This window comes from Calidris pugnax, unplaced genomic scaffold (assembly GCF_001431845.1).
Source record: "Calidris pugnax isolate Ruff unplaced genomic scaffold, ASM143184v1 scaffold24, whole genome shotgun sequence".
Lineage (NCBI taxonomy): Eukaryota > Metazoa > Chordata > Aves > Charadriiformes > Scolopacidae > Calidris > Calidris pugnax.
The window spans coordinates 34479814-34500420 of record NW_015090922.1 but is presented as its reverse complement, the minus strand read 5'-3'; the positions used below and the strand labels follow the sequence as shown (position 1 = coordinate 34500420).

At 42.9% G+C, this 20607-nt stretch overlaps 1 protein-coding gene across 6 annotated transcripts in view; it reads right to left on the bottom strand.

The window, feature by feature from the left end:
- Positions 1–337: 337 nt before the first annotated feature.
- The window catches only part of GRM1 (glutamate receptor, metabotropic 1), a 188251-nt gene continuing 167981 nt past the window's right edge, over positions 338–20607 (bottom strand). The window contains exons 9-11 of one of the 6 annotated variants that reach the window (XM_014951095.1): positions 15792–15830; positions 14630–14714; positions 3965–4098 (exon numbers count right to left, since the gene is read on the bottom strand). In XM_014951095.1, coding sequence (XP_014806581.1) covers positions 14654–14714; positions 15792–15830 — 100 coding nt within the window. In that variant the 3' untranslated portion in view covers positions 3965–4098; positions 14630–14653. Of the gene's footprint in view, positions 4134–14629; positions 14715–15791; positions 15831–20607 lie in introns of all 6 variants that reach the window. The other 5 variants (XM_014951094.1, XM_014951097.1, XM_014951096.1 and 2 more) reach the window with 5 other exon arrangements.

Below are 20607 nucleotides of genomic sequence, written 5' to 3'. Positions count from 1 at the left end.
CAAAGAGCCAAACACTTTCAGCGAAGGGCTGGTGTTTCCCCATCCCCTTGGGGAGCAAAATTTCCTGTCATTTCCCATTGAATTCTCTTCTAACCAAACACGCATCTACGTTGCTCCTGATTTCTATTAGGAAGCCAAAAAGCTGGTTTTTGTTTTCTAAATGAAAATCTTCAAGCCCTCCATCATCTCACCTACGTGCCACAATCTAATCAATACCTACCTCCATCTGAGCATCCCACCATCTCTCTCACATGATGCTGAAAAGACCTGGAACAAGTAGTTACTAGCAGGGCTATTTTCTGCTTAGGAAGCAAAAATTAACAATGTTGGCATTACATTTTTAAATAATAAATAGAAAATATTTATTTTACAGCATTTTCAAGATCATTTTGACAAAAAGGCAGTTTTCATCAAGCATTTGACAGACCAAAAGAAAGAAGTTTTACAGGAAGCTTCATAGCTCATACAACTACACACACAAGGTGAGTTCTTGCTTTTTAGATATATTTATGTATGTGTATGTTTCTGGTTTTAACAATTACAAACTAAAAGCTAATATATTGAATTTCAAGAAAACTCCTATTCATGATATAATTACATTGCAGTAATAAAATCAGTGCTTAATATGTTCAAAACAGACAGATATGAAAACAGTAGTGCCTTGCCACATTGGTGTGTCCCATCTATACGACCTTTTTCTTTTTCCTTTTTCTTATCTAGCTCATTTCTTCAAAGACTGGCTTCCAAGTACTAACCCTGTGCTACTAACAATGTATGTTTTTGGAAACAGCACAAAAATCTTATGCTAGGTTTATAAGATAGAATTCATTGCCAGTGTGGTGATCAGCAAAGAAAATATGGCATTTTTCTCATTGCTTTAATGAGTTATCAGCACTATAAAACAGAACCAACAACAAAAAAAACTCCAAAAAGCCCCAAGCAGACAAATATCAACCATCTGACCCTCAGGTATCTTCAGTTCATTATAGAGACATCAATCTACTGAAGAAGACATAACCACGTCTTTGGGCAAAGTCATTTCATGCTTTCCACGTGGGGACAATGATAGCAGTTGGCCACTAGTCATATCAAAATGAGCAAACATAGTGAAAAGAGGATGAGGAGAAAAGGCTCTATCTGATTTTGAGCACCAGCCAATCCTTCCAATACTACTACTATATAATTAGAGCGAAACAATGAGATTTGGATCTTCAGAGAAGAATTGATGACTGGCCACAGGACTTCTTAAAATTCAAGTGAAAAGAAAGAAAAAGAGTAGAAATATGCCGAATTCAGAAAAACCCTGATAGAACATTCACAAGAAGCATGGTTAAAATCAGGTTTTGCAATTATATTAACATGAAGAGATTCCTTAAAAATATCTTTGGAAATAAAGTGTAGAACTGTGGGACAGATCCTTAGCTAAATTCAACAGCACAATAAAATTCATAGCAGCTAAAATCCTGTCCTGTATATGTATAATATGCACATTTATAAATAGGGTAATAATAAATATAATTAAGATCAAGCCACAGCAATTAGACCCGGACTTTGAACATGCCAGCCATTAGAGAGCTTTGGACTAGGCCCATCTCTAGGAAACACGTGAAGGATAGCGGAGGAGGAATGAATGACAGAACTACAGCTGCTTAGAAGTGATCTTTAAGATACAATATTGTACATTAAATAGAAGTGAAATCATATGAAAAGAACACACAAATAAACATCATAAAGAGATTAAAAGAATTGCCTATAACAAACCCTGGGAATTTATGCACACATTAAGCACTGATGAAATTTCCTGTCCAGACATGATTTTAATTTTAATTATATGAAACAACAAAATAGTTTAATTACTTTTCCTGTCTCACCTTTATACTGGCATGTGCAAGATTTCTAAAACAGACTTTTTTCTTTTTGCATTTTCTTTTTTTTTTTTTTTTTGTTAGCCACACTTGCTGCAAACATGTAAAATAACAAGTTTTCAATGCACTGGTTATTAATACCATATGTCTACTTCATAAAATATCTGCAAAATAAAGCACCCTATTATAAGGGTAACAACTGTCTCAGCTTGTATATGAAAAGAAATAAATGTGTTAGCACAGCATACAAACCTCCAAAGATCTATCGAATATTTGTAACAATGCGATATAAAACATGGTTTAAACATAAAAATATTCATAGTATATATGACAATCTTCCAGTGGTAGTTATTGGACATTACTCTTCACGCATACCGTACACACGCATACAGAAACACAAACGTACTCTCACTCTCTTGCTTCCAAACTGAATCTATAACCCCCAGCACGGAATGGCCTTTCTTTCAGAGTAATAGTTGTTGCTCTAAGTATACAGCTATTTTCCAATGTATTTGATTCCAAAGTAACACAAAGGAATGATGTAATCACATGGCAAATATGTTGTATTATGAAAAGTTAGTCAATAAATATTGTTCTGCTACAGGAAATGTTGTGTAACAGTTTAGCCACATGGTTTGCAATCTTATACAAAAGGGCAGTTTTTCTAAGTCCTTATCATATTACAAGTACTACAGCGAGGGCTTTCTTCAGAAACCTCTCGAGTCTCAACTTGATCATATTTCTTGCTCTGTTCACAATCTGTGTTTAAAAAAGCCCAGATCCCCCAAAAAGCAGCCTAGTATGAAGAACAAATTGTTCAGACAAAAGTCAGTAAGAGCCATGTGCTTTCACATTATCTCAGCTCCTCTCCCCCAAACACATTATGCAGTTATACCACCTGTAGAAACCAGGGAAGAAATATTTATGCATATTCTGTCTCATATACAAGTAGATTCATTCCTCCTCGCCACCCTCCGCCCTGCCAGCTCCTGGGTGTGTTGCCTCCACAGCAGACAGCAGTCATGAGATGTGCTAATGACTTCTCCAGGTCACACTTCCCAGAGTCCTTTTCAAGCATTGCCAAGAGACGGTGTGACTAAGTGTGATTTTTATTTTTTTTTTTTTTCTGGTGTGTTTATTAATTTTTTTGCTATAGAAGTTTTCTCTTGGGTTTGTGCTTTGTTATGGTTTCCTACCATTTGCTCAAAGTACAGTGTTTTTATTTTTAACAGCTAGAGGAATTTTGAGCCCTCAGAATGGATTTTTTTTCTTTTTCTTTCCTTTTATTTATTGAAGTGCAGGATGAAGTTTTTTTGCCCTGTCATATGTGACTTTGTTCTCTGCGCTCTCTCCCTTCAGCCCTGGGAGACTTGTCTCCCCAGGACCTCCCAGCGGGCAACTGCCAAAGTCCTTCTCGTCTCTCACAGCTTCTACAAAGTGGACGAGCTTTGCTTATAATCCCTCAGGATGACAGAGGCATAGGTCATATCTGGGGGGGTGCAGAGCACCGACTCTGAGACGGGGGAGCTGGGCATGGAGCTGCCCGAAGTCACCGAATCCCGGAAAGGCGACGGGGGCGTCAGTGCCGGGGAGTCTTCCAGAGTCAGTTTGCTGGTCTCCGGCTCCTCCTCCTCCTCCTCCTCTGGGTTCTTCTCATAGACATATCCCTGAATGAGCTTCAGCTTCTCGCTCTCCGCTTCCTCAGCCGGGGGAGACAGGGGCTCCTCGCTGAAGGAGGCCACCTGGAGAGGTGGCAGGGGTGGCTGTGGTGGTGGGGGTGGCTGGTAGGGGGGCCGCACACCATTCCCCAAGCCGGGCGCAGGGAGGATGGTGTTGAAGTCAGGGATGCCAGGGGCATATTTGTTGACCACCCCTTGCAGCTGGTCCATGAGAGACCGTGGCTGCAGGGGCAGAGTCTTGGGGGACTGGTCGGGCAAGAAGAGGTGGGTCTCCTCCACTGTGGCCTGCAGTGGGGGGGTCGTCGCCACCCGCCTGTGAACCACCATGGAGGGGCTGCCGGGCTGGTTGAGGCGAACGGGCTCTCTGTCTTCTTCCTCCACATCGTACAGAGTCTTACTGCTGATGTCGGTAAAAGTCAGGCTCTTGCTTTGGCCGTGGTAGCTTTTAGTGAGGGGTTTGATCACCGCTGTCTGATTGCACCCTGTCTCCTGGTTCTTCACATGCACTGAGAGTCTGTGCCACATATGTTCCCCCTTGGGAGCTTGTCTTCCACCTGGTTCAGACCATGACACAGACTTTCCATTAGAACTATGAATAAAATAAAGATGGGTTTATTTGCATTTACATTACGCAGACACAGGCAGTATAACAAACAAGCCTACAAAAATACTGATTGCTTTGCCTCATTAATAAGCCTCCCCCCTCGAGTTCTTCGTGTCCTCCCAGAAATGCTACGGAAGGAAACAACGGCGTCTTTTAACAGAAGCAATTACTGTGATTTTCATCCAAAAGCAATTACTCCCTGCTGGTTACCCACCCTACAGCCAGCCTGGAAAGCTTAGCCCACGGGAAGGGCTCTGGAAGGGCTGGCTCTGTGTTGAGGGCTCTAGATACGTCATTTTATATCTAGGTTTGCTCACACCACCTTGAAGGGGGGGAAGAAAAAAAGGGGAAAAAAGTTACAGGAAGAGCTTTAATTAAGCCTGATTTACAGCTTATAGGAAATATCACCAAACCATTGGAAGAAAACCAACCCACAGCCTTACCCTTTGGCACTCTGGGTAGAGAGAGGAATTGTTATTAGCCCCTCCTCCCCTTTTTATTCCCTGGCCCCTCTTTGCACTTAGGAACAGATTAGCTATTACAGAAATGAAGGACTCCCAGGGCTGCCATCAGGTAGGAGGCAAACGCACTTCTTTCCGAGCGACTATTATTTACAAACCAGGATAAAATGCTGGGATTGAACACAGTTGGTTTGCGTGGGTGGAAGAACAAGCAGCGACACGATCATGGCGAGTCGAACCCTCCGACTCCGCATACGGGCTGGATCCCATCAAAACGCTGGGCTGTTTGGCTGAGTGTCCCTGAGGAACAGCAGGTTTCTTACATTTCCCTGTACCTTTGCAGGGAGCAGCACTCAAAGCAGAGTGATATCTCATTAGCAGCTGGTGGGACAGGGAGCTGAGGAGTACTTAAGAGGACCAAGCAATTGTTTAATTGCAGGTCAGGCGGTAGAGATCATTCAAAAATTATAATATACATCACCTGGGTGGAAACCAGAGACAGAGAGAAATTCTGTAGATGATTTATGTGGAGCAGCTTTATCTCAGGGTTTCATCCCTCAGGGGGCAGAAGTAAACAAAGGATTAAATTCCAGACCCTGTGACTGCAGTGCAGGTGGGAGGCAATCTGGGTGGGAGGCTGGCACAGTGGCATTGCCTCCTGCTACTGCACACAACAGGGGAGATCGCTTCCCTTACATTCGGCCTGCAATATTGTTCTAAGCATTTTGCTTTTCCTTACTCAGGCTCCTGGGCTTCTCTTTTCAGGGAGTAAATAATTACCAATTGAATTTTGTAAAAAGAAAAATTGACTGACTTTGACATAGCTGGAAGAAACTGGTACAACACAGATAATGTTGTAAATCTGGCAAAACGGAAAAGAGATTTACATGACAATGTGGCATTTTTCTGCTGACCAGTAAATAGTCCTGGAGAAAAAAATAGAACTTGAGATGGATCCAAGCTGGGAAGTTCATCTCCAACTCCAGACTCCAAATGCTGGACCTGTGACTCACCACTTCTGTGGGAACTGGCTCACAAGAAAGGGCCAATCTAAAAAACTTTCCCAAAGCAGGTAGTTGGTAGGACCTGGAGCTGTTTGGATTTAGACTATTAACCTAGAGGGAAAAAAAGCCAAGTTCCCAGCTGAAGAATGAAACCTCTATATTATAGTGATCAATGAAAAGTTAAGAATGAAGGTTTAGAAGTATTACCATTTTGAGCTGTGGTATGACATGTTTTTGAAGTGCTACAGAGATAAGCAAATGAATGTAACTGTTGGGTGTGAAAGATTTTTAAAGTAATATGTTAACATACCAAGATCCACAAACTCTTCACACATAAACACGTTTTGTCTGTTTTAAGTTCAAAACAAGTCTCTTCTTGTAGAGAGAAAAAAAAGTCAAGTGCTCTTATCCTATATTTTGTTGATGGTATAGCTTACAAACACTGCAAAGGGCTTTTCTGAAAAAAACCATGATGATTATCTGCTCTTTCTTATGCTAAGTCCACTTCTGCATCATTTACTTCTTCATCTCTAACTCTGGTGTGTCATCTCACTTTTGAATCCCTCCTCACACCATCTGTTTAGTCTCTATCTCATTTTATTCCCAAGATTTTGCATTTTACATCGAAGGCAAGCAATGCTATTTTAAGGAACTCACTACCTCTGTCTTCAGATCTTCCCCCTATTCAGTTCACTTTCCTCCCCCTTACTCTCAAATTCTGCTCTTCTGGCTTCTTTCCTCGGTAGCACTCTCCATAACGTACTTAATCAAGCCCAAATCAACGGCCATACTTAAACTGTGCTGGGACTGCAATACTCAAACATCAATAAACCTGTTACTGTTCTGTTACTGTTCTCCTCAGCCTTTTGTTCCAGCTCTTTCCCTCACCTTGCTGTGTCAGTGAGCCATTAGCCTGTTACTGAGTCACTTTTGAGACAGTCACAAGAGTGTCATATCAATACTTGTGTTCTTCTCTTGCTGGACAGCTGGTAGGGAGTCACACCAAGATTGACACATTTGGGCAGAATTAACAACTAACATGCATGAAAAATGCTTTCTATCCTGGAACACAGACCAGATAACCTTGAATGGCATTAATGGATGTTTAGACAAAAAGGAAAGATGGGGCTGGGAAAGCTGAGACCTGAACTGGGTCTCAGCGATTTAGGAGTCATTTCATTTGTGCAAAGCAATGGTGACAATCCTGACTGCACGTGGGATGCATGGTCACCGTTTGCCAAGTGATTGTCACCTGCTTTTTTGAAGGCAGTATCTGTGGGAGAAGGTGAAGATTGAAATAATCTGCCTGGTATAATGGGAGAAAGGATGATTTTTCCACACAAAGGCAGGAGAGGGCACCAAGCCAGATCACAGTCGAGGGACTGAACTGGGATGTTCAATTGCACAGTGACAAGGTGGGACTAACTGGTGTTTTCTTACTTTTTTCAATAGAACAGTTACCCATTTCATGCCCATCACGTATTTATATGCCTTTCCTAACTTTCTACCTCCTTTATACGATTCCCCATAGGATTTAAACTTCACACTTACTGCCTAGAAGTTAACTCCTTGGAGGCTCAAAGGATCTTAAGGTTTGTGGCTGTGTATACCCAGTTTAACACTCAAGTGTAAAACTTCAAATCCTTGGATCTGGCCTAAGTGTTCAAACAGATTCTTGGGTATCCTATCGACAAATAAGATGGGCTTGCTTTGGCTTTATAGGCAAGAACATACATTAAATTTAGTTGGTGTTTCTCAATTTTCATCACAGCTTTGTCCAGGGTTTTTGTATTCTGGGGGAACAGACATAAGTATATTTCCTGTGTGATATTTTATTAGTTCCATGAGCAGATTTGTCACTATTTTTGGTAATTCAAAGTGTTTCTACTTAATATATGCATTGATCTTTACAAAGTATTCTCTGCATGACTCTGGGACAGTAATTTTCAGATACTTTCAGCTGATTAATATAAATAAGCCAGAAAACTTCAGACCTTAACAGTTACTTGCAGGAAGTCTTTAAAAGAACCAATGTACCTAAATCTGAGACTGTGGTCCAAAATACCCTTATGCAGCTGTAGGACATTCCTACAGCTTGTTTGATGGTGGCTCACTGTTCATTAAGTATCTCCAGCTGCTCAAAATACTGCTTCTGCATGTGACTAGGAGTGCCCCAGACTCAAGTCCAGTCACAGGCCAAGAACAGAGTTCTTGAACAAAACAGGCTCCTGCCAGTGCCTGGAGCATCTGACCTTGTTGGCTTCTTTGGAGCAAAGTCAAATCTGAGCGCCCCACAACAGGTGGTTCCTCCCGACACTGCAGGGTCCTGAAGATGTCTTACTTTAGACATTGGATAGCTTGGATAGCAGAGGTTTCTTTACATCTTAGAGGCTGAATGCTCCTGAGCTGGAAGATGATTTCCCCAGTGGTCTAAGGTAATCTAGTCTGTGCAGCTCTCTGATCCTCTCACCAGCAAAGCTGTAGCCTGAGATCCAGAGCATAGAGAATTAGATGAACTTTCAGTCCTGTGTGCCTGAACCTTTGTCTTTTTTGCCTTGAACATTTTATGCATAACAATCCCTAACTGATACCACATGCAATGGTTAAACAGAGTGATATGTACTCTGGTGAGGTTAACTTTAGGAACTGACACGTTGGGAAATGGCTCCTCATCTGATGTACTCTTTGTCACTGCCAGAGTGAAGCAGCTAGAGGCAGTCAGGCAAAGTGCTTCAGAAAGAGCCCTTCCGGTTGAAAAAGAAGGGACATTCCTTGATCTGCTAAAGTTCACCCATTGTTTCATCCCTCCAGGGTTGTGGTCTTTCTTCTCCAAGTGGCCGTGAGCTGAGGGAGCGTCTTACGCATGCTGAGATGAGGAATACAGTCATTTGGGCCAGGCCTGGTGGTATTAGAAAGGATTTGGAGTACAGATTTATGATATAAAGCTGTTTTGTGTTTTTTTTTTAAAGCAGGAATGGCAATTAACCAGTGGAAGAGGTTATAAGAGAAGCGATATATGTTCCCTTTCTTTCATTGTCAGACTGATGCTTTGGCCACACCTACCTCCTCGTAGTCACTATAGTAACTGAAATGCCACAGCCAGTAGGAAGCATTGACATAATCTGGCGGTCCCTTCTACAAAGATAAAATCTTAGGAATGAACATTAAATGCAACCAGAGAAGGGCCTATAAACTTTGTCAGCAAAAATTAGGTCCAAACCAAACCCTGAACTGTCTTACCAGCAACCAGACGAGGCCAATGTCACGTACTGCCCAGTCAACAAATGATGTTCCCACCTTTACAGAGTGGGACACAGTGACCTGTCACCTGACAGCTCTGCTCCAGAAAACAGCATGTGTAGGGCTGTCCCTGTGCACGTACACAGAGATGGCCAGCCTTTAGAGACAGCGGGGAGACAGAGCAAAGGAAAGGCCCCATCCAAATCTGTGCATTGGACAAAACCTTTCTCAGCTCCAACAGCAGTTGCTGATGGCTGCCCTCCCAGGGAAGCCAGCAGAGGAATCTGCCCTGCCCGCAGAAGGGCAGTTGGCCATACATAAGCTTTTTCCAACTCTGTAGTCACGTAAGAAGCAGTAACGAGCCTGAGCAAAGCTGTGTCCCACTGTGGCCTCGCTGTTCCCAGGACCCACCCCAACAAGCTTAAAATTTAAGGCCCGCACCTGTGCTGCAGCACACGGCAGGTGCTTTGCTGCTATACCCAAGGTCTCCTCCACTATTGTCTCCATTTCAGTAAGGCCACCAGGGCATGAAGTTTGATTAAGGGCGTGAACTCATCTTAGTCCAAGATAGTGCTGTCTCCTTGTGCTAAACAGGACCCTCCTCTCAGAGCTGCAGCAATCAGCCCTGCCCCTCATTAGCAGAGCAGGCCATGCTGGTTGGCATCTTCCTGCAAGCCTAATTTTTGGAACCTTGCTTCTAGGGACTCAACTCTTTTACTAGCCCGGGTTTAACCTCTCTGGTGCTCACCCAGGAGTAAGGGAGCCATCCTCCACCACAGTCCCTCTCTGGTGTTTGCTCAGGTTTTTTGCCTGATATTATCACTCAAAAGGAAAAAAAGAATCACAAACCAATTGCAGCCTTAGTCCATTTACACTCTAATCTCTATCTCGCTGATAAGAGGTCCTTACAACAGTTCTCACAGTGTGACTCCAGAGCTTTCTGTGGTGCTGTATAATTAGAGCAAAGTTTAACCTCCCACTTGTGTTGCTGGAAATTTAAATTACTGAACTAACTTTTCCTTGTCGCTCCCCTCCCTTTTTTTTTTTTTTTTTTGGACAAAATTGCCTTGGGCATGGGACACAATGTTCTATGTAAAACAGAGAGCTGCTTTAAATGTATGATGGAAACTGCTACACAAAATACAGGAAAACATAACACTGTCAGCTGGTCTCACAGGGGCAGAACCTGATGAGACTTGGTGTTGTGAGTGAACACAAGCCCAGAGCTGCCTTTCCAACCCTGTGCCTTGCCACAGGCTTACACCAGGTGTATCTAACTTATTCATTTCCTTCGTTAGTTACTCTGCTGCAAAAGTTAAATATTACTTTGATCTGAGCTACACAGAAGCTTTCTAACGTACATTGCCCCTTTTGATAACTGATTTTTTTGCTGATTTTTTTCTTTTTTAAATTTAAATGTTTATCTTATACAGACTGTAATGTGGATGCAGTAGCTACGTCTGGCTTGAGTACCCTGTGATGTGATCCTGGTTTCCACCCACAGGGTCCCCTGGTTGGGGTCAGATCTTGGGGAAGGATCAGAGGGTGCCAGCCATCTCCCCTCCTCCCCTCTCTCCCATGCCCTGGTCACCCAAATGGGGAAAGCAAGAGCCAGGAGTGGGGTCACACACTCTACACTTGTGCTACCATGGAACCAGGTTGCTGTTAGGTTCAATACCTGGTCACAGGGAAATAATCCCAAATCCAACAGCTCAGATATAGCCAAATATCCCTAAATAAATAGATTTATTCACTTTGGGACTTAACAATTATGTATATCTGCATGGACACTATTATACAACTGTAAATTGGGGGGGGAGGCAAGAGAGATGCTCACTGCAATGCTTCAGTGTAGCTGAAGTCCTACAACTTCATCACGTATCACAGATCTTACCTAGCTCAGACAAAGGTGTGAGAATATTACACTGACAATGTGTATAAAGCACTGACTGCTAAATATAATTACTACTACTTTTTAGTCTCATCTGAAATATAGATGCGATGTCACATTTCAGTCATCCATCTAATTATTAGTCAAGAAACTTTGGTTCACCAATGTGTTCATTAAGTATTTTGAAAAAAAAATAAATCAAATAGCTGCTAGTATGTTGCTTGGAGAAAACAACTTATTCTAATAGATAATACAAAGTTCAGGATAATAAACAAGTTCGTCCCAAATAGCAATCAAATTCTTCCAGCGTTCAAGAAATTAAGGTCAGAAACCTGCAAATCAAAGTGAAATTAAAAAGTATTCTGACTAGCGAATAATTTTTGAATCTGTTTATGTTGTAATAAGTAACCCCCATCAAATATTCAGAATGAATATATCCTACTGGATCAACTTTGTAATTTTTTTAAAAGATTTTAAAGTCAGTGCATGGAAAAGGCATGGTGTAAATTATCACAGATCCTCTGATATCTGTTGATTTGTGTTACCTGAAGGTGTGTCTCATTCTGCTCATTCAAATAAATGTATGTGACAGTGCAGCCAATGACCATACCTGAACTGAAGCATTTATTCAGACAGGCTCAAAAAGGAGCACAGCTAATAGAACCTGAAAACTGAAAATTAGCATGTTTTGAGCAAAGGGACCTGGAAAGCTCAGGAACGCGGGAAGAAAATGATAGAATGAAATTAATTTAGGAAAAGTGTAGGTGGGTACAAACAAGACAAAATAGTCTGTAGGACGTGAAGGCTGTGAAGATCAACAACCTTCAAAAAACATTGCATCAAAAGAAATAACGTAGAAAAAGATCTAGAGCTGCTGTTGAATAAGAAACTAATTCATGAACTTTGAATACAATAAAACCACAAAAAAAAGCCCATGAACTCTGTGTTCCCCACTCAAAAGCACCACACCATGGTACAGAGCTTAGGAGGTCTTTCCTATGAATGCAGTTTAATAGTAATTAAGACAGTTGGAGGTTTTTCCTTGCTTTCTGTAATCCTCTGTGGTTCTGATGGAAAATGATTTGGGGCATCACAGTTTTTACCAGAAAGAAATTGAAGAATTGGAAGCTGTTTACAGAACAGCAACAAAAAACCATCGGGGACAGAGTCTGTGAGAGAGCTAAATTAGCTGAACGCATCCAGTTTGATTTCAGACAGCTGAAAGGCATTAGCACTGAGGCTGGAAGGTATTTCATACAGCATACAGATGCACAACTGAGAGACCTAGATGAAATTACAAAAGGGACAAATTATACTGAAAATCCAGAATATTTCCTCACCAATAGCCATATCAGAACAGGAATAAATTCGTGATGAGCTGGTAAAAGCCTGTTGCTCTGGATATTTGTTGCCAAAAAGTGTGCAGCCCTTGCAGAGTTAGTGGCCGATGAGGTCTTTCTCCCACTATAACTGGTCAGATTCTCTGGTATACTTGAGCATAAAATAAACTCCCAACAGTTTAAACAGTGCTCAAAGAGCCATCAGAGTTGCCTTAACATGCCAGCATTTTGAGTGCAAACTTAACCCAGTTGCCACAGGAAGCTTAGTCATGAGGCCTCTCTTTTGTAACACGCAGCTCTCCCTAATATGCTGCAGTAGATAAAGCAGCTGGTAAAGCCTGTGGGTTTTCTGGGTGTATCTGAAAGTTTCCATGGTAACGAATGTGCAGCTTCAGAAGAAAAGAGCCCTGAAACTCAAAGCTGATGTTTCTGAGGTTTTTTTTAATGTGATAATAAATTTTTATGATTCTGTATTTTCATGATTCTGCGTTTTCTACCGTCTCCAGGATGTTACGGAGAATGGAGATCAACATTAGCTCAATAACTGATGCTAAGTACTGTGTACATAAAAGCACAAGAAAATTTCAAGTCCCTACATCTAATTGCTTGTAACTAGAAGGTGAGGGAAACCATAGCACTCGGGGTTGAGGTAATGAAGTGGGGCTTCCTCAGGAAAATCCAGCCTTGCAAACTGCTGCAGTTCTGGTGACGGAGGCTCAGGCAAGAGGCCAGGCAGTGGTGAAATGACGGTCACTTGCCTACTGTAGGCTGCATGGCCAGAGGGAGCTCAGGCAGTCGGTCACTGGTGGAGGACGTGACCTTCCCCTGGCCGCAGTGCAGCACTGCCAGGCCTCTGAAAGCATCAGCCCTGGCTGGAGGGAGAGAGAAGCCCGAGGGGCTGGGATGGGCAGAGAAGCCACAACAGCAAGCTTCATGCTCAGCCGGTTTGAAAAGCTTCGCTGCTTTTTGAAGCCTTTCCTATCCGTGCAGCTGCCACAAGCATTTGAAGTCCCTTCTGGAGTCCCACCAGAAGTGTTTCTCAGGAGCTCATGTGGATGAGGATTTTTTTTTCTAAACTGAAAAAAAAAATCCCAAGCGTTGTCATGCAAAAAGCAGGATGTTCAGCCTTCCCTGTGCTCAGGAGTTTTACAGCTTGTGCCCATGCTTTTTGAATATATCTGTTGTTGCATTCGCCTTTGCCTCCTAATGGTACGCCCGTGTTGGACTCCCATCTCACCATCAGTCTTCCCAGACAGACAATTGGCGATCTGTGCTCTGGGAATCTGCAGCACTTGTTCCAGATCAGAAAAGAAGGGCATATTGTTGTCATACTGAAAGCTAATAAAAAACTGTTTGTTCTGCTCCTTACACTGGCTTTGCAAAGCTTGCCTTTCAGGGTGACAAATCTGGTTGCTGCACAGGCCCAGTAAAACCATCACTACTGCTCCAAATATATGATGCATTGTATGTATTTCTTCTGATCTGCAAATCAGAGGGGCAGGTTTGATTGAATTAACATCATTGCTACCTGCCCACAGACAGCATAGGCTGTCAGAGGCACGTACAGAGCTCGAATGCTTTGTCTCTGATAGAGGAGCTGAGCAGCATCTCTGGCCGTAAGGAGACGGCGCTGCTCAGAATGCTGTGTCAGTGGATCGCAGGCAGCTTTCCACCTAGTCACTGCACAACCTTCCCTGGGGCAGGGAGCAGGACTGTTTCACATCTGCAGTTTATCAGCTGGAAACGAGCATAAATCTGTCCTGGAAGAAATGAGGCGAAGCCTTTCTGTTTCTGACACAGCTAGCATATTTTCTCTGCCGGGTTTGTGTTTGCTCAGAGGCCAGTGTTTGCACTTCTCATTTCTGAAGAGCTGGACTTTGCTACTGTTCACTGAATGAAGAATATGCAGAATCTGAACATCTTTCAGAAACTATAACAGGAAAAAATTTCTCTGCTACTGTTTAAAGATACTTTAAGGCAACTGCTTGTTCCTAGGCCAGACTCTGCTGGTTTTATTTTACAAGTACCTGCTCGTGTTTTCCCTGTCTTCGAGCCCTACCAAACCAGTGTTTTCTGTGTTCCCTCTGCTGGCTCTGCAGCAGCAGTTCACTAACAAGCACAGTTAGCAAGAGCTGTGCACAGCAAAGGTGTCTTGCCCTGAGACAGCCACTAAGATTGTTGTTTAAAGCACGCAGGATAATGTCATCTCCAAGCAAAACTGTAAAAAAGAAAAAAAATGTTGGCTAAATGGAAAAAGAAGATAAAATTAGTACAAAAAAAAGATGTATTTGCAAATTTGTAGGCATTTACAAATAAAATTGAAGGCTTTAAAAAAAAAAAAAGTAAAAGCTGCAAAAAAATTGTTCAGTGTCCTCTTCATCACATCTGGACAATCAGATTAAGGCATTGTGCAAAACAGGGGACATAAGCAAATTTCCCATCTTTAATGGCATGCACCACATTTGTCCCATCATTAGACATGATAAACCAATGAGAAAGAGAAAGCAAGGGGTAAAACCACTCTTTGTCATGCAGCTTCTCTTACACATTCACTGCAGTGTGGGATTTTTCAAAGCTGCACATGTGCCGACGGACACTGGCTGGTGGGCGAGAACTCTGGCTGCCTCTTCCTGAAGATTGAAAAGAAAAAGACACCCAGTGAGTGGTTATACACATGTGCACACATGGTGGCTATACCACTCAATAGGGTGCCTGTCCCTCACCTACGCCTAAGGGTCACTGTGGGCTTTCCCATTTTTTCTGCTCGTGCTCATTGTGCCAGTCACCTCGACTGGCTCACAGGTTTCTCCTTGGCTCCAGATTTGTTTAAAATAGATTCTTGTGGTGTTTGTCCCTGTTTCCTCTGCTGAGCCCTGATGCACTTTACGTACCAGATGGTGAGGGCTGCTGTGCATTTAGCTGTCAGTGTCACTTCTCCCCTGGTATTCTCAATGCAGGGTGAAACGATGAAAAAGGAGCATCTGCCTTTCGCATCTTATTTACAAAAGCAACACCAAAAGGCTGTGTTGGTGAAGTTTTTAATATAAACTCAGCTCCTGCTTTTCCCTGTGTCTCTTATTCCCATAATCTGCTTTCCAAAATGTTTCCTTTTTTCCAGTTTTTAGCTCTAGATGAATAGTCATGAGCTTTCACTATGTGTGATTTCACTGTATGGGCTTCTTTTTTCTCATGGAAACTTTGGCCTTATTGAGGTAGACACAAAATGAAGAGTCTCCTAGATGCTCTATCTGCAATGGTAATTCCAAAAGGGATTGCAGATTGCAGTTTTGGCCATTAATATACAAAAATTTCTGCTTCATTTTTATCCTCTTCCTTACCCTATGAAGTGGATGCAAACTATTATTTGTCTTCCCCAGTATCAATAAAAATATATATACACACACGCGCGTGCTTTGACAAAAATCTCAGATAGTTTTGCACATGGAATGCAATCAATGAATTTCTGCAAAAAAAAAAGTTGTCATTGTTTTGCAAATAAAATGCAAATCAAAATTCAGCATTTCTCCCCATCAAACAGACAATCATAGTGCATGCTTGCCAGACTTCTGTTTACCTCAAAACAATAGATTCATGGATGGTATGTGCTACGTACTCAGTACAGCTGCTAATGAGCCAAACAAGCCATTCTTCTCATCACATACTAAAGCACAGGAGCACAGCATGATGTACACAGAATACATGCATACCCATTTTGGAGAGGTAGATGCCTTGAGATGACTTCTGAACTATTATGAATAAAACACAAATAAGACATACTGCTGAGCAATCTTGTAAACCTACTCACTTTGAAGTCTCTAGAATAATTAAATTCCTTACCAGGTGTAATGAGATCTCTGAGATTTGACAATTTTAAGATGACCATAATTAGGAACTTAGCTACCATGCTCTTTCCTACACCCTATTAAAGTTACAGAGATTATTAAGCTTCTGATTAAACAGAATATCCAACATTTCTACAGACCTCCAGTTTTCTTCATCTGATGACAGAACAAGAGCTTTCTACTTTCTTTGCTTGCTTTGTTAAAAGTCAGAAATTAGTACTTTATTCAGTCACAGGAGCTAATTTTACAAAACAAGTAGCAACATGCAGCTGATCATCTGAGAGAAAAATCCAGTTCTAAATGTGTTTTACACAGACACAGTGCTGTATGCACAGCAGAGGGCACACAGCCGTGGAGAGCCCTGCTCAGGGACCCTGGAAAAGGTGGAAGACTTTGGATTCAGAGCAGTGCTTGGGACCTGGGTCTTTCTGAGTCAACAGGCTTTACCAGCTATCGTCCCTCAGCTACTGCAGTATGCTGTCATTTCTGGCGTACTTAGTTGCATCCCTTGTTCACCCCCCTGTATTTTTCCTTATTCAGATATATCCCCAGGGTGAGTTCAGAGCATTTTGCTCTCCAAGCTTTGGGTATCTGTAGATCTTGTTACGAAAATGTCCTGTGTGGAAGGAAGAAGCCTGCTTCCTCAGGCAGTCCTAAAATGCTTCCTAACATGTTCAAAATACAGGGAACTCTTTTCTTACTGTGGTTGTAGTTGTGTTCCTCAGCCAAAATCAAGCTCTAGATATTACATGGAATAGAGCATGCAACCCCCAAAAGCCGCGCCAGGTTTGCACGCTGTGGGAGGCTGTAGTTAAAATGCTGCCAAGCTCCATCGAAGCAGTGGTCTGCCTTTTGGTCAAGGTCAAGGGGGAACCTCATCCGGTGATATACAGCATGTACACTACAGGAATCAGCTCTAAATCTCGAGGTTTTCATGCTTCAGTAGCATTTGGATTTGGATTTATAGAGAAATTTGGATTTACGATGTTATGGGAAATGTAGTGCATGTGTTGATTATACTTCAGTGAATTATTTTGTAATTATCAAACCATTGTTGACTGCATAAATAATAATAAATGCTTTTGAAGCATGCAATTTGAAGTATCCTTGTAGCCTTGTTTTGTCTTACTAGTAGTGTGTGCTAATACTGCAGACCCCTGATTCAGGATTAGTGCTGAGATCTCTTGTACCACTCTTTTGTCCTTCTATTATTAATTATGACAGTGTATCCTCTCTTCTTCCTCCCAGCCTTGCAGGCAGTGATGGAATTTCACATACATTTCTCTGGTTTTCAAAAAATTAGGTAGCCTGCCTATTTTTACAACATGAGGATTAATGGGTCATTTTTGGGGCAGTCTTCTCAAGGATAATTCCTGCTGAGTTAAGGATGGTTATTTGTATCCTCAGCCCAGGGGCAGGATGGATCTTCTGTGCATTTGAATGAGGAGTTGGCATACCATCATGAAAGTGTCTGAATTGCTTTCTAATGAATCCCTGGGTGCAGTAACAGGGAGTCTGGCAGAGGAAGCAGGGTGGCAGAACAGAGGGTTCCTGAAGGAAGTGGATTAATTGCTTTACTTTATGTTCTTTGAAGCAGAAAAATGCTTCTAGCCAGTCGTTCAGCACTCAGGGTAGGTAACAGGCATGTTGAAATCTGCAGCAAGGAATATAAAGGATCTGAGGGAAGAGTCACTCTTGCCACTATTTTTTCTCTTTAAGTGTAAATGAATCATCCCACGAGGCAAACAGCTGTGTCAGGATTGTAGGAAAGTGTAAATTGCTATCTGTAATGTTTTATATCAGCTATGAAACTAGAAACATTCACCTTCTGCTCTGGAATTACCCTCTTTGCTCATCCAGACTCCCCAAACAGACACAAATTGAATGAATCTGTCTGGCGTCCAAGATTACTGAAGCACAGGACACTGTTACCTATCGTCTGGAGCCCCAGTCAGAGATCCTCCACTCTAGATGCTGCCCAGGCTGTAAGAAGAGCTTTTGCATTCCCCACAGTCAAAAACATACAGAAAAGCACAGCCTCAGATTTTATACAATCTAATCTGAAACAACTGACCATCAATAACACTCGGAAGAAAGCAAGGCGGGGAGGAAATTTAAGAGAAATGATGATGGCACGATGCTGATGCTTACAATGGTAGACCCAAATCATTCCCTAGCTTAAATACAGCCTTGTGCCATGTGCCGTTGGCACACTGCCATCACATCCTAGAGTAGTTCCTGCTTCAGCATTCAGCCTGACTGCCCTCTGCACTCCCAAGGGACAGCTCAGCAACACCACAAACTTTATAACCTGCTTTTCACCTCCTTAACCAAACTGAAAGGCAACTGGGGAGGTAAGAACACTTTGTGCGTAGAATCAGATTCCTAAAGCGCCCAACTATACATTCATCCCAAATTGTCTTGCCTCTCTAAATCTAGCATCTTCCTAGGCAGAAGCACGTTCATCTTCTGATATTTGTGTCCTTGAAAGGTCAGGTTTCATGTACGGTTGTCATGACTGGATCAAAAGATATCTACTGAGACAGAAGCAAGGCCATGTCCTTTTCCTGTAGGAAGGGGAGCTGAATTTTCAATACCTTTTGTATGAGCCAGGATCTGATAGAAGATTTCTGCAGTATATGATGTTATTAAGCCAAATAGAAGTTGGGAAAATGGACAGGTTTTCAGTACAAATTCATTTTTAAAGCACAAGTCCTGAATTCCAGCTTCAGTGATGGTTAGAAATAATTGCTCTGAGTTTTAACTTAATTATGCTAATCAGTGGTGCAGTGGCAGTTTTTGGAGAGATAGAATTCATTAAGAGTGGTGGAGCAAAGACCACTACAAGTAAGAGGGAGGTTATAGGGTCATTGACCCCTCCCAGGCTGAGTGAGACGTACAGATAATTACACTTGTGGAGGAACAGACGGGATTTCACAGCACTCCTTCTCTGTGGAGGTGTGAGCATCTGCCAAAGAGGACAGAAAGGTCACCGTCACCAAGGAGAACATAGTCCCACGGTGGAGACTGAGCCCAGGCTGCACTTCGGGTCACCCCGGGCCAGCAGGAGCCAGCTGTGTGCCCAGGGGTGTTCCAGCCCTCCCCGGCTGCTCCACCCGCCCCTCTGTGCCAGCACAACCCTTGGTGCAATTGCTCAATCAACTGGCAGGGAATGACAGGGACAACTAATCTGGGTCACAGCTAATTGAGAAAAAGCAAGGAAAAAAAAATAAATGTTATCAGTTCCCTGCTCCAGTTCACAGCTTGGCCATCCAGGCTCTTGTCCCTGAGTAGTTGAAGGGACAGCATGGGTGAAAGGAAGGCTTTGGGTGTCATTCCTGGCTTAGGGCAGCTTAAAGCATTTGTGGATTTATAGGCTATGATAGCCCAAAGTAGCCACAGGCAAATCTCTTGGCTGTCCAGGATGGTGGCAGGAGAGATTTTTGAGATAATTTATATAACCCTAAGGATTAAGAAATGTGTGTAACCTTACATTTCAGAGGATAGGGGAAAGTAAAAGAGGAAGGACTACTCACTGTTGGGGGAGCACAGAAATGCCTGGGACCACACCTTGTACCTGTACTGCCCAGACACACACGAGCTCCCACAGCCCACCCACACCCACGTGAGCCCCGTCAGCCATGCGAGCTCCTGAGGACCCTTGTGGAGCTGCTGGGTCACCTCTGCACGCCGACAGCATTAACCTGGCCGGTGGCAGGGCAAGTTAGTGGCCGGCTGGCCCAGCCCTAGCAGCCCACGGCAGGGCTCAGCTCGGTGGGGTTAATGCCACCCACGCGTTTAATCTGCTCTCCAGGCATTTTTTGCAGTCGTCGCTGCTGCGGCGGCTCTGCTTTCAAGCGTAGCCCCTTGTCAGCCCTTGTCAGTCCGCTCAAGGTGGATAATCCCTCCACAGGGGCTTAGCACAGAGTCTGGGATAGGCTTTTTTTCATTTGGTTGGTTGTTCTGGGGATATTTTGCTGCTGGCTGGCTGGTTAGTTGGCTGGTTTGGGGGCTTTGGGACACGAAAAAATGAGTAACGTGGAATAAGTCCCAATTTCCAGACAATCCTTGATCTGGGAATGTAAGGCAGCCAAAACAGGCTGAACTGAACCATCTGAAATGATCTAGCTTGTGCCATGAAAAAAATGGCCAGAAGAGAACATAAAAAAATATTTTCCATGGAAGTAGAGGGGAAGATTAACAAGAGCTTTAAGTAAGAAAGCAACAAGAGCAGACATTCCTGGCTTTAACACACTGAAGGACAAGGAAAGATTAATAACACTGTGTAAAGAGAAGGCTGCTATATTAGCTAGAAGGTGGCTTGCAGATGGGCATTTAAACTGAGCCTGAGGTACACTGGGGGTACCTGGGACTGATCAGACTGAAACTGCAAACACCAGCAAACCATCTACTAGCGAGGAGCTGCTGGAATCACATCAGGGGCTCTTGTTTTGCTGGAGTTTAAGATCAGCTTTGACATCTCCGTTTGTGGTGCTGCAACACAGCTGAGCTAATCTAATGATTTGCTGCTGAAAGGGACAACTCTCACCCCTGTTCCCCAAACCAAGGGCAGCAGGGACATCTTCTCTGGTGCTGACATTAATGTTTATCTGACCTTGAGATCTGGCTCAAGGACAATCCAGCAAACAATAATTCACTTTTTTTCTTTTTTTTCCTCCTT